Below are 14,690 nucleotides of genomic sequence, written 5' to 3'. Positions count from 1 at the left end.
CGATTGTTTCTAAATGTGGAGGTTGAAAACCAGAGGACCCGGAGAAAAATCCACGCCAAGCACGGCGAGAAGATGCAAACTCCTACTGGCACCACCTTAATATATCAGCAGCATCAACTCATCATTACCTCTGCTATCATATACACCGTCATGTACACGTGCATAACATAACCCTGACTTCACACCGACATCAATTGCCTGAGCAGCACGCTTCCATCAATGACTTCACGCCGTTATCATCGTCAATCACATTCACACCGTTTGCATTAGTCCCAGACCAGATGCAACTTCTCGCTCTCAATCACCACTTCTCACGCGCTCTTTAATGTCTAAATACGCTTCCCGAACTGTGGCGAGTTATACTCGCTTGGGGAGTTCACAACTTCACCACCACCACCACCAAAACCACCACCGTTAGTGGGGTTGTGAATTATCCCATTGGGGGGGGCTCGCATCATACATTTATTTTTGCGCACTCCACGGCCCACCACCCCTCCACCCCTCCCAAAGCGAATTTATAACATCCTGGTGAGATAACAGGAGGCATCGACAATTAATACTAAATATTAATCGGCTCTATGTTAACGAATGCAGCTTATGTTAATCAACACGGGTTTATTGTTCACTATGTACACTATTTTATATTTGTCACGAATTCCCCCTCCACCACCACCACCACTTCCCACCAGTGAACTCCCCGGATCCGTGTAAGCATTTGCTTGGTTTGTTTACGACAACCACCATCATCAACAATAACAACAACAACAGCATCACAAACAACTTCTGTCCCGAGCACTGAATGGTGGTGGGGGGGAGGCAGTCGCTGCGTGGCCACGTGATGCGGGCAGCACCACCACCAGCATCAGCGTCGCCTGCTCCTGCTGCTGGCCAGGCGCGCATTGTGCTGCATCTGAGCTGGTCAGCAGATGCCATCATCATCAACATTTAATTCTCACTCCTCCCACACACACACGCACACACTCTCTCTCTCTTCATTGTTGTTAGAGGCTGTGTCATTGCTGGCTGTTGTTGTCGCTGAGAGCCGCAGCATCAGCAGCATCGACTCCCCCGTGTTTCGGTGCGATCGTGGGCTCACATCCCACGTATGGCTTGCCTTACTGCGGCGTTCTCCTCCAAGATAGCCAAGGTGTGTGTTGTCTGTCTGTGTGTTTATGCCACTACTACATAGCACACGCACGCACACGCGCACACACACACACGTGTGGTTTGTATGTCTGCACGTGCAAGATGTGTGTTTTTGTTGATATATAAAAGTGTTGATAAAATGAAGGGTCGTTGCCCCGAAACGTCGTCTATTTTGTGTGTTGTTTCGCCTATAGACTGACGAATGTGGAGAGTTTGTTGTTATTTGTGATCATGCACCACTGCTGCCAACAAACAAACCCATTTAATGTTATAAGGGTAAGCTTACAATCGATATGTAATGGGATATAGGTGTGTATAGTAATATGTATAGAGTACAGTACTCTAATATACAAACCGGTTATGATTAATTTGCCGAGTCTGTGATATTTAAATTTGTGCTGTGCAATGATTTCCATACACACACATACTAAACATTGTCTCGTTCACTCTGTACACGGCAATACAGTACACGTCCAGTATATTTGTGTAACTCGTTGGACTCTTTGCCACCGTGGAAGTTTGTATTCATTTTGCATTGCTCAAATCAACACGCACAGCAAACCCCAGGCGTGTTGTGCGCCTCCTGCAATTCACCCATATAACACCTTGCAATATATATGCAATTATCTATATGTATATGTGTGTGTGCGTGTAAATCGCTTCCATTCGCACTCGGCAGCGAAGCAGTGCCACCGTGTCCACGGGTTTGATGAAACTGCTCGGCATGAAGCGCCTTTCTCTCCAAAGTGTGTGTGTGTAGACTGCATGCAGTATACACAATGCGGTTGCCTGTGTACACCCTGCGTAGGCTTCGGGAAAGCACATTGACATTATTATCTCGCGAGCTCCGAGGCTGTCAAACAAAAAAACTTGTCACCAAAGCGGCAGTCTCGGCACCATCAGCCGATCCATCCGTCGCCGCCGGTGTCATCCCAGACCAATGTTTGTTCGTCCATCCATCGCGTTTGTGGCAAGCGACAACTCGACATCGGCACGAAACGTCGTTGGTCTCTTTGCTTGGCTTTGCTACGGGCGAATGTGATTGATACGCCACTGTAAGAATCGTACGCGCACAGAAACACAAAGGGAGGTGGTGGTGATGTTGTTGTTGTTTTGACTGCACTGGCTTATAACATCAGCGTCATTTTCAATTGGTGATGATCCCCCAGAGCTCTGTGTTACTACACCTCCGCCCGCGCTGTTGGGCAACAAAAAAATGAGGATGTTTGAACGTTCACACTCTCTCGGCTCGAACAATTCTTCTTTCCGGAGAAACTTTACCCAAACTTACACACACACACAGAGAGAGCTCTCGTTTTATTGGCGGGTGATGTGACGATGGGACCGTCCGTCATCACGGATCCTGTTATCATTGCGTGGAAGTGCGTGGGGATTTAAAGGGCCCATCCATTGAGTCCGTACGCAACACATCTGTCAACTTGACCTCCCCCCGAATCCTATAGAACGGCCGATATTTTAATCCACGCAGAAACGATCAAGGATTAATAATAATATTAACGTGTTTAAGCAAACAGTTCCACCGCCGGACTATCTAACCTCATTTGAAGGCCAATGTAGACAAATTATCATTGAGGCTTCACATCCGCCCCCCACCACCCATACACACGTGTACGCATTTGGGTTAACCCCCCGCTCCATGCGTACGTACTTAAAGGATGTCCCCTAATGGGGGAGATGGATTATGGGGTGGGTGCGGGGTTAGTTGCTTGGCGTTTGACCGATTTTTTGCGACACACAAACAAAAAATCGTGGAACGATAATCGCGGATTACTGGAAGAATGGGGATGCGGATAGTCGGGCGTCTTCGCGGGACCCTGCATACCCACATCCCATAGATCATAGCGGGTACAGGTAATAGGATCGCGGATTATAGGAGTTCTAAGAATCGGAATAATTATTTCAGCTCGAGGAATCCGATGAGCTATAAAGCTCTTAAATTTAAAAACGTACTTCCAGCAGTTTCACATGTGTCTCGATTTAGACAAATGTTACGTTTGAGTTTTCACCTCTGAATTGTATTCTATTGGACTGCATTGTCCGGTCGGCTGTAGGTGGTAGTGCAGCAAAATCCACGTTGTGCTGTACTTCTATGCCCCCCCCCCCGCCCGCCTTTACAAACGTGGTGAAGTATGGTCAAATATAATCTGCAGCCTTGCTGGGACTGTTATTGTCGACGTCAGGCCGTACTTTATCTCGTGATGACAGGCGTTTTCTGTGCGTCGGTCAATATTATCCTTTATTTTAAATTAATCACCCACCCCACAAATATTCACGTAAACAAGGCCAGTTGCAGTGATAGGTGGACGGATAGCGGCGGAGTATTTGAAGTTCTTAAACAAGGCCCACCCCCCGAAAACAATGTTGTTTTATTTCCGGAAATATCAAATGTCTGATTAAATTCGCCTATCATTGATACGGCAAACCTTACAAGCGGAAGCGATTGCGATTCGGCGGGACAAACTAGGAATCGATTTGCGGCAACAGCGTTGTTCAATGAAAGAGAATCGATTCCCGGACGTCGACGAGAATCGATTCCTACTGACTTGCAGTAACCTCCCCGTGTGACCGATAGTAACCCTCAGAGCCGCGTATCGCAAAAATCCAATTTAACATTGTGGTATAACAACAGCGCGCAAACTCTGTACGAAGGACAATTAAAACAACACCTCGTGGAGTAAATCGTCAGCGTTCACTTGTATAACACGTTTAAAAAAACAGCAATGCAGAAGTAATAGATTAATAATAATAAGCGAATCACCAGCGGTAAATCTTTGTATGCCGTTATCGCGGTGATTGTGTGCGGAATTTATTATTAAGCCGTAACCAATGACATGGACAGTCATCGGTCATGTACTCATCCATCAGGATGATGATGTGTACATTTACATGAGGTAATTGTGAATTACAGCGTCTTATATATATACAGTACAATACTGTACAATACAGCACAGTACCGCTTTGAGATTGATGGTTGCGTACGGCACGATAATTAGATAATATAATTGGCCTTGTTCTGGAATTATATTGGAAAGAAAGTGGCCATCGTTTTGATCATCATTACTACCTTATTGTTTTTTTTGTATTGTAACGAAACGTTTTACTGCGACGAGACTGCAGTGCAATGCTGCGCTTCCTGTATTGAGAGCTATAAAGCCTCGCATTCCTCCAGTGAAATCATGACATTTCATTGATGGTTATCGGTTATTGATGGGCTCATCAATGATACAGCAACGCATTGCCGTTCAGTATTTGTCAACATACATCCGTGTGGTTTAATCCACACAACTGCCAAGTCCTAATGTAATACTGTACAGTACCACGTTTCGGCACTGTGTTCTTACTGAATTGATATCGTCAATCCTTGACATCATAACATTTTTTTTGTTCAATAACATCGCAGAATTGCGGTGTTGTTCATTTGTTGCGCTTAATACATTGCAGAGGTCTGAGAAACCGTCGCTTCTGTAAACGTGGTAGGGCCTTGAAGGGAGGAAGGTTCGTAGCTCACATTTTGTTTTATTGTTTCACGTTTTATTAAATGCCCCCTTGGAAATATTTCCCAGCCAGGCCAGGGCGCACTCATCCACGTCGGTGTCCTTCACTCGTTTCCAGAGGAGAGGGCCACACTTTCGCTGATAAGACATCGTCGGTGTGAGGTCCGCCACACATTTGAAACCATTGGTGGTGGTGGTGGGGTTTGACAGGAGTACGGTGATGGTGGCAGTGGGGACGGGGACGTGTTTTCAAATTTGTGTGTTGTTGGGGGGCCGCACCAAAGGCTACCCAGAATCCGCCAGTGGCCAGCGGGCCTTGCAATGAAGAACACCGCTCGGCAGCCCACAGCGGTGCTTCTCAACCGGTGTGTTTTCAGAATCGCAAGTTGCTGAGAACAGACAAACTCCACTCCGTGCCGTTCAGTGGCCGATCCACCCACCACACCTCCCCCGCTCTCAGTCCCTCTCCACATGGGTCGTGCGAGCGCAGTATGGCAGGTGGCAGATAGTCGTCGGCCCTCCTAAACCTACCCCTTGGCCGCACAAGCACCGGTCACACCGAATTTGACATGGGCGCTGTTGTGGTAAGGATACACTGCGATGTTGAAACGTTTCCCCCAAGAGAAAGTTCGGCAACGTCGTACGATACGAGGTCAACGATAGTCGTATTGTCGTCAGTTTGTTGCTGAAATATCGTCGTATCGTGATTGGCATTGCTCGTTTTGTTGTTAACATTTGATTTTATTTCCTGACAAAAATGTCTGGATCAGCAATAGTTCAGGACCACGGAGGCAATTATGAAATGGTAAAAGAAAGTAGCCGCTACTCATGAACGCAATGCTTTCTAAAACGTTTCCTGTAGTTTTAAGACGTCATCGTCATTTCCGTAGTTCATTAGATGAATTGAACATTTCTTTAACTGGCACTTGCGTGTGCTTTTTATGAGCGATATAGATTGTACAGTTACAATGATTATACGCCTAGTGGCAGCTGGCTTATGTTGAGTGAACTGCAACTGAGCAACCCACAGTACTCTTCTTTCGTACAAGAAGCACAATGGTTAAAAAAAAAGACTATAAAGATGGAATTTAACATGACAAATTTGTACGAAACTGAATCGCCAACTTCAAGATCTTACGTGGACTCGCCTCTGTCTACATCTTCCCTCTCATCACATTCTGCTCCCCTGAAGGAGATGAGAGGGAAGATGTAGACTCAAGGGCTTCTGCGGCACCTCTGCCTTGTAATGGTTACGAGTCACCGTATGCATAGCAGCTACATAGCCGCAATTAACTGCACCTGTAGGATGGAAGGAAGTACAGAAAGGTCGTTTATATGCGAGCTAAATTTGGTTGTTTTACCGTCGTACGTGTGAGTTTACGCCAGATATTCCAGTTCTCCTCCGCCCGAATGCAGAAAATACTGAGAACATGACCCAGGCGGTGAGGTGCAAAAGAGAACATAGCACGTGACTCTCAGCCTCGTGCCCTATTCACAATTAATATTTCACAACATTTACGCTGACATAGGGTACAGAAATATTAAATATCTCTTAAACTTTCGACGGAATAACATAAATAACAGTGTTTGGAATTAGACCATTGTGGTTACATTGGCAGATATACTGTGCAGGTGTTTGGTATAATATGCTAAATGAAGCTAAACAATACAATGCAGGACTAAATTACAGTAATTAAGACCTGACATGTCCATTGTTCAAATGTGTAAATGTTTGTGACTGTAATTACCAGGACCGCCCCGAGGTTGCTGGTGGCCCCAGGCTAGATAGGGCCTGGGTAGAATGTCACGTGGGGGGGCCCCCTTATTAAGCCGGCAAAAATGAGGTCGGTTGTGGGGCCTCCTTGTGTGGCGCCTGTGGAAAAAGTCTCCCTTTGCCCCCCCCCCCCCCCTCTTTGGGTGGGTCCCGTTCACCGCTGAATCTCGGAACGTGCAAGCGGTTGGCGTTAGTTTTATTTGGAGAGGCGTAGCGACGCTGTTTTTAAAGACATTGTACTGTACTCACCGCAGAGAACTGTAGCGACACGACCGCATTCTAAGGTAGCTGGCGCCCAATTGTGCCACACACCCTCCCGCATGGCAATTTGACTTCCGATTCCATTCAGAATCGATTCCGATGACGTCAACGTACGTAATCAGAACAGAATCGGAAGAAATGCTGATAAGGTACACGAACGTCATCGGAACGGGGAAGGGTGACTAGAAACATGGCATGGCGGTAGTGCACTCACCACTTGTTGCAGATGTCCACGGTTCTAATCTAATGGCCGCCCTGATTTAATACTGCAGTTATTTTAACCACACAAAAATACACGCCCTTCTGCTTTACAGTGGATGTCAAAGATACTGTGACGTTGTTCACAAGAGTGGGCCTCTGTGTGTCGCCATCATGGTCCGCATTTGCATAATAATCCCCAAAATACTGAATTGGAATCTAACCAGAAGACATTGACGTCAACTGCAAAAACTTGAAAAACGACTCTTATTTGTAATACATTACTAACAATACATTTTGGCATGTACAATGTTCAACTAATTCTTGGGGGGGGGGTGGCATGCTAAATTTCCTAACAATTATAAAATTTGATTTAAAAAAAGTTAATGTTTTGTTGCTATGGGATACCGACCTTACACACAATCCCCCCTGCTATGTGGACATAAAATATGGAGAGAGATAGAAAAACCAGCGCTAAAAGACTGCTATATAACATCATCAGTCGCCAATGGCACTGTTGGAGGAAGACCTAGCCACGTTATGCGGCATTGCTCAGCCTTGCGATGCCACCATTCATCTCGCTCGTGTAATTGAGCTAAATACGGCACACTGCCTTAACAACAAGGGTAAATTACGAATCGATTCCACGTGCTCCTCCCCTTCACCAGTCGACCCTTTGCCGACAGAGGTGCACTTCCCTCCACACTGCTTCTGACACTGCAGACTCGAGCGCGGCCGTTATTGTTGCTAATACTGGTAGGAACGAAGTTGTAAACTGAGTGTACCAGCCTGCAATAGATTAATGTGTCCGTCCGTCCGTCCCCTTTCAATACTAATCGTGACTTTACCGAAAGAGCTAAGATTATAATCTCGTGCTGTTGGGTGTAAAATCAGCAATAGACAGCGCAGAGACTTGTCCTACCAGCCCACCCTGCAGGGACCTGTTTAAACTGCGGTTACCAATTAAACAACTGTGCGTTCTTCCGAGGACAAAATGCACGTTGGAAAGCGCTACTAAAAGCCATTTCATGTGCACGATGTCTTCCTTGCGTTGATCACAGAAAAGAGTGGAAGTACCGTTTCATCCGTCTCCTGCCACCGACAATCGGCGCATGTAGTGGCATCGCGTTTCCAAAAAACAGCCCTGGCTGGCCATTACAAAATTTGTGACCGTGTAAACCGGTCCAAGTATTTCCCCTTGTCATACAAACTAATTTCACTTACAAATACAGGGTGCTTAAAAAAATGTTAACACTTACGTGGGACTATCGGTTTTAATAGAAAAAGAACGGATAATGATAACAAATGTATGTTAATAGCTTCAAAAAGTCAAAGAGTCTCCACTTCTTCGCCATCATTGTCAACACGTGCCTGGAATCTTCTTCAGGTGGTGTCCAGAGCCCGGATGCACATTTCTCGTGGTATTTTTGCAAATTCTCGGATGTGTTAACATTTTTTTGAAGCACCATGTATTAATCTGTAAAAAGGCTTTCAGCTCAAATATTTTTACAGACAGTGAGACCTACCCCACCATGCCTCTACAGCCTTTAGTCAGAGAGCGGCGCGCTGAGGATGGCAGAGGTGTTGTGTGTTTGCTTGCAGGTGGGGAGCGGTAGTGTAGCGGTTAGTGCGCTGCACGACAAACCTGGCCACCTGTGTTCCATTCCCACTCTATGGCCAACACCAGTGACGATTATCTGAGCCGGTCCTGGGCCTCCCCCAGGTCGACTCGGCCTCAAATGAGTACCTTGGTGCGATGTGTGAATATCACCACTAGGGAGACACCGGTGGCCGGGCGTGGTTGATGGCCACCCACCCACCCACCCGACCCACCCGTGTGGACGTGCCGACCTTAGTGGGTGCCACTCGCGAAACAGCACTTGCCCCCAAAAGTCTGCTAGGGCTACACGGTTGGGAATCTTTGTCTTTTGTGCCTGCATGCGACGGAGCGAGCGCGGTTGTGGTTGCCGTGTGGGTATTCGCGAGGAGCTGTGCGAGAGGGTGGGCTGCATTTTCAAATCTGACATCACAAGGCAAACAGCAGCCACCCTGCCACTGCGCACTCCCCAGCAGATGATGTCACGACCGCCTCTTCCAGTCCTCTGCATCTCTCCCACCCCCACCAAGCACCAGCAATCCATCCAGCCAGCCTTGAGCCTTGAGGCAGGCATGAATATTTAATATCGATGTACAGCTTGCGCGCACGCACACACGCTACCAGCCGCAACGTATTCCTTATTTAGCGCATTTGGAGCTGACGCATAAGTATACGCTAATTAGCTTTCTGTTGATTGTGGGTGCGTTGGACGTTGAGGGCTTGGCTTAACGTAATTGTCCCACGAAGAAAGCTGTGCGGCTGAATGTTGGCGTCAAGGTCATCCCAGTAAACTAAGTCCCCAAACGGTCCTCTCGTAGAAGTCGCGGTAGTTAGTATACAGTGTGTTGCAGACACGGCGTGAGACGACAGGGTTTGCTGTGTGCGTGAGCAGTCTCCAGCCACACGGTGCCCTCCAGGTGCTGTAATTGGACCGAGACTCGCACCTGTAGAGGTGAGTGTATAGCGACATTTATTAGTCGTCGGTGCAACGGTATCACGCCAGAGCTTTGCTTGAAACGCTCTGTAAACTCGCACACGTTTGTGTGTTCTCCCCTCACCACCACTGCCGCTGCACCTTCGATTAGCACGGTTAGCTACGTACTGTGCGAAATACATTGAGGGGAAAAAAGTATTTGATCCCCTGCTGATTCTGTACGTTTGCCCACTGACAAAGAAATGGGCAGTCTGTAATTTTAATGGTAGGTTTATGTGAACAGTGAGAGACAGAATAACGACAAAAAAATCCAGAAAACGCATGTCAAAAATGTTATAAATTGATTTGCATTTTAATGAGGGAAATAAGTATTTGACCCCTCTGCAAAACATGACTTAGTACTTGGTGGCAAAACCCTTGTTGGCAATCACAGAGGTCAGACGTTTCTTGTAGTTGGCCACCAGGTTTGCACACATCTCAGGAGGGATTTTGTCCCACTCTTTGCAGATCTTCTCCAAGTCATTAAGGTTTCGAGGCTGACGTTTGCCAACTCGAACCTTCAGCTCCCTCCACAGATTTTCTGTGGGATTAAGGTCTGGAGACTGGCTAGGCCACTCCAGGACCTTAATGTGCTTCTTCTTGAGCCACTCCTTTGTTGCCTTGGCCGTGTGTTTTGGGTCATTGTCATGCTGGAATACCCATCCACGACCCATTTTCAATGCCCTGGCTGAGGGGAAGGAGGTTCTCACCCAAGATTTGACGGTACATGGCCCCGTCCATCGTCCCTTTGATGCGGTGAAGTTGTCCTGTTCCCTTAGCAGAAAAACACCCCCAAAGCATAATGTTTCCATCTCCATGTTTGACGGTGGGGATGGTGTTCTTGGGGTCACAGGCAGCATTCTTCCTCCAAACACAGCGAGTTGATGCCAAAGAGCTCCATTTTGGTCTCATCTGACCACAACACTTTCACCCAGTTGTCCTCTGAATCATTCAGATGTTCATTGGCAAGCTTCAGACGGGCATACTCTTTGGTTTTTTCGGTAAAGTCACGCATAAATAAGAAATAATAAAATAACATAATAGCGCACGACGTTTCGGTTGCAACACAAGCAGCCATCAGGTACAGAAGAGCTAAATTATGAGAGAGGGGAGACACATAACCTCAGATGTATATACAGACACCCAAGTAGGGGGAACTGACACAGATACAACAGGGGACACAGAGAAGCATACCAGACAAACAGGGTTTAGCAAAATTTTTGGAAACCATGTAAAGCAACACAGACGGTCGGTCAAAACACAATTAACGCATAGTCCGGTTGAAAATCCCTCCTGAGATGTGTGTAAACCTGGTGGCCTACTAAAATAAACATCTGACCTCTGTGATTGCCAACAAGTTTTGCCACCAAGTATAAGTCATGTTTTGCAGAGGGGTCAAATACTTATTTCCCTCATTAAAATGCAAATCAATTTATAACATTTTTGACATGCGTTTTTCTGGATTTTGTTGTTGTTATTCTGTCTCTCACTGTTCAAATAAACCTACCATTCAAATTATAGACTGATCATTTCTTTGTCAGTGGACAAACGCACAAAATCAGCAGGAGATAAAATACTTTTTTCCCTCAGTTAAATGTGCACTTGTCACTCGGTGAAAGGTGTGCCTGCCTGTGTGTGGGCGTGCATGTGTTTTTTAATGCAGTAGTGTTGCATGCGGACAATAATTCCGAATAAGTTATCACACTTTGGTTTGTTTACAATATGTGTTAAACTGACTTTGGTTTGTCATCAGTTGTTTTCACGTTCCTTATGCGTACAAGACAACCGAATTGCTACTTTCTCGTGCTTTGAATGTCTGCTGTGAGTCGTACTGCGTCTATAGGCCTCGTGACCGAACATAGCTGGTGTGTTGTCTAGCAATCGCAAAGTGAGATCTAGAATTTGGTAAGGAGTTTCACGCAAACCATTAACTTGCCTGAAAGGCAAAGAATGGAGATAAGCGATTTAAAGGTATCTCTATGTATAATTTAAATGTGCACATTCTGTACCAAAAAAATAACACCTCTACTTAATAGATGATCACCTGTCCTGGTTTTCCCAGGATCGTTTTCTACCTGAGATTGCTTTTGCTGGAAATCAATAAGTCTTTCGAGAACATTAAATACAGGGTGTTTCAAAAAGATTGACCCAATTTCAAAGCAGTATATTTCACGATGGCAACATGTTACAATTACACAAAGTTACAAACGGTTTTTTAATGAGTTATGAAGTTTTACTAACCATTTTATAAATGCTCTATGTGCCCTCCACCTGCTGTATCGACAACATCGAGACGATAGTTGAATTCGTCCCAAACGCCTCTCAAAGTGGCTTCTTCCACTGAAATCACCGCTGCCGTGATTCTGTTTTTGAGGTCATCCAGATAAGTCGCTAATGGTGGCACAAAAACACCACGCTCTTTGACGTATCCCCACAAGAAAAAGTCGCAGGGTGTGGTGATGTCTGAAGTTCTACTTCCCATGATGATACACTGTATCCCGGTTTTTTGTACGGCAAGAAGTGGAAATTCGCATACCGTACTGCACTGCACTGTTAACTGTTCTATCAGGGAATCTATTCGGGAATTGTACTGATCTGTACAAAAAAGTAGTTCGTCGTCAGCCGCTCTGAAACCGCGTTATAACGGCGCGCGTACCTCGTTATGGGGCGCGCGTACCTCGTTATGGCGCGCGCCTTCCGCATTGTAACGGGAGCGTACAGCGTTATAACGGCGTGTCTTCCGCGCCTTCCGCGTTACATGAAGTGTTAAATCGGTTCTGTGCTGCCCTGAATGGCAAGCGGGAATGCTTTGCCCTCTTCCATGTACGGATATTCAGGATGTGCTCCTGATGTTCGGATTGTTCAGATCGGTTACATTTGGTGCCGAGAAACAACATTTTTGGATGATCCCAAAAATTATGATTACGAATCAAACCGATAATAATTACGTCAAAGGAAGTGATATCTCTTTCACGACGTTGCAAAAAGCGATATTGCATGCCGTTCGGGTAAAAAAAGACACGTTAAATTATAACGCAAAGTGACTAACGTGTCTTCCCAAAAAAAAAATGAAATGCATAGCTCTCCATCTCTCGTGTAGAGGCAAGGCCTCGGTCAAGATTGGGAAGGGTGGTACCTGAACCGACGTGCGTAGGCGTGGTAACTAAACACCGAATGCTTTCTTTCTTTGCACGTGGACTAAATCGTCCACGCGTGGTATAGGCGTAATGTGCTCATGTGGGCCCTCTCCCGGCTTCTTCAGCCAGTGCTCTCGAGCCAACCGGGGTTTGGAGAGCTTTCAAGAAGGGTGAGAGGGGCTACATTATTGATCGGCACATTCCACCTCCACGAAAGGGCCGTGTCGACTCCCAACAGCTAAACACCATTATTATTATGCGTTTTTTGTTGTTTTACCAGGTAAGGCCTACTGAGCTATATATAGTTATTTTTTCAGAAGCTACCTGGCCACCACAAATGATAGCTCAACGGAGTGGCTTATCGTTGTGTGGAAAATTTGTATCAGCCAAATACTCTTTTAAGTGCGTGTTTCTTAACTGTGGAGTGGAAATAACCGGAGGGCCCAGAGAAAAATCCATGCCACCACAGGGAAGAACTGGGTTGGCATCGAACCCCACAACCTCCTGCATACCAGGTGAGGTAGTGAACATCTGGCCACCGTGGCGCCCCATAAATCTATTTATTTAATAATCCGCATCTGTTGCAAATGGCTCCGAAACTTGAAGGCGCAGAACATTGCTTTATCCCCAAATGGTACCGATGTACTAATTATGTCCGACCCTCAACCCACCAATGACAACCCTCCAACAATAACAGAGGAAGCAAACGGTATACGGGAGGACCTCTTGCTAGCTGCGGCGTGGCCTCGTGTGACCTCCGCAAACCCTCTCGTTTCTAGCCGCGGTTGTCCCACGTGGCCAGGATTCTTCTGCTCGTTATCACTCCCCCGTGGAATCCTTCCTCGTCTCCTGACGTCTCTTTTCACAGCCAAACTCGGCCCAATGCTGTAATGAGAGTGCCTAGTCGGCAAACGTTTTGACTGCTCTTCGACCCCACGGCCTTTTGGGAGACCTTGTTTGCAACAACAATTTGTTTTTGCTACCTCGTTGCCATCACAAAGTGCTCAATGTATTCAAACCCTGTATGCAGTGCAGGAAAAACTCGCTGAACGTGGGGCGGTGGGGGTGGCTGGTTACGTTCCTGGAAAATGCCGCGTTGGGCAAAGCTGCGTTCGTTAAAACCGCGTTCAAGGCGAGGAGGGTTCCCCGTACTGTGAACGCACTATTTAGAGAGACGTGTTTTGTGAGTGTTTTGCCTCTTCTCCCGCTCTCCCGTAAAGACTTGACAACATTTAAGGAGATGTACCGTATTCTCTGTATTCTAAAGTAAGGCACGCACCTCAAGCATTGGGGGACATTTTGGAAGGAAAAAAAAAACGGACCAGCAGTTACCTGGGAAATAACGTCCATAAAAAAGTCTCTTGTGCGAAAAAAATTGCACGTCTAATATATGAAACTATAAACTAAACGAAATTTAGTTTTTACCATGCGAAACCGCTGAGCTATTAGCGCTTTTCAGAGGTGACCTAATCAATGCCTACACTACCGAGCGAGCCCTGGTGGTCACCCATCCACGTGCTCACCAGGTGCACCCCTGTTTAACACATAGTAGGCTTTTGTGACCAATGTCATCCTTAACACAGGGTTTTTTGGGTTAGATCGCGTTAATATATACATGTGTCATTAAACCCGCTACCACCCGACACAGCCAATTTGTGAGGTTTAGTAACGCAAACAAAACATGCCATTTCGTTGCTTGTACAGCACGCCGGTGTGTTGGAGAGCAAATTCCCACCTGCTTAGCTCATCTGATAAATTCTTAAGTAACATCTTTAGCGAATGATCAGGTACGCACGACACCTGGCAAAAGCAACGTGAAAGCTTCTTTTATGTAGTCATTTCCGTGCCCCCCCCCTCATTTATTTTCTTATATATAAAAGTGTTGCAAATATTTAAGTCTGTATAAAGCGCTGCCTTACCCCAGCATTGGGGTCTAAAAATAAAATAAAAATCTCATATAATGGTCGTTCATGCAAATTGAATTCTCACAATAGCTGAAGAACCACACGACAAGCTGGAAGGCCTCGAGGCAATGAGCCGGTGCCAATTATTGCTCTGCACTTCTCTATAATATTAAACAAAAAAAACT

The 14,690-nt window shown here is 46.1% G+C and overlaps 1 protein-coding gene across 2 annotated transcripts in view; it reads left to right on the top strand.

Annotated features, from left to right (window-relative positions):
- The first annotated feature begins 441 nt into the window (after positions 1 to 441).
- The window catches only part of ABCG4 (ATP binding cassette subfamily G member 4), a 71,204-nt gene continuing 56,955 nt past the window's right edge, over positions 442 to 14,690 (top strand). The window contains exon 1 of one of the 2 annotated variants that reach the window (XM_032964452.2): positions 442 to 1,147. In XM_032964452.2, the coding sequence (XP_032820343.2) occupies positions 1,106 to 1,147 (42 nt within the window). In that variant the 5' untranslated portion in view covers positions 442 to 1,105. Of the gene's footprint in view, positions 1,148 to 8,753; positions 9,444 to 14,690 lie in introns of those variants that run through there. The other variant, XM_032964453.2, reaches the window with a different exon arrangement.

The sequence above is a fragment of the Petromyzon marinus genome, chromosome 32 (genome assembly GCF_048934315.1).
Source record: "Petromyzon marinus isolate PM22_M1 ecotype Great Lakes invasive population chromosome 32, UKy_Petmar_22M1.pri1.0, whole genome shotgun sequence".
Taxonomy (NCBI): domain Eukaryota; kingdom Metazoa; phylum Chordata; class Hyperoartia; order Petromyzontiformes; family Petromyzontidae; genus Petromyzon; species Petromyzon marinus.
Note: the sequence above shows the minus strand (reverse complement) of the source record. Positions and strands in the feature narration are given on the sequence as shown.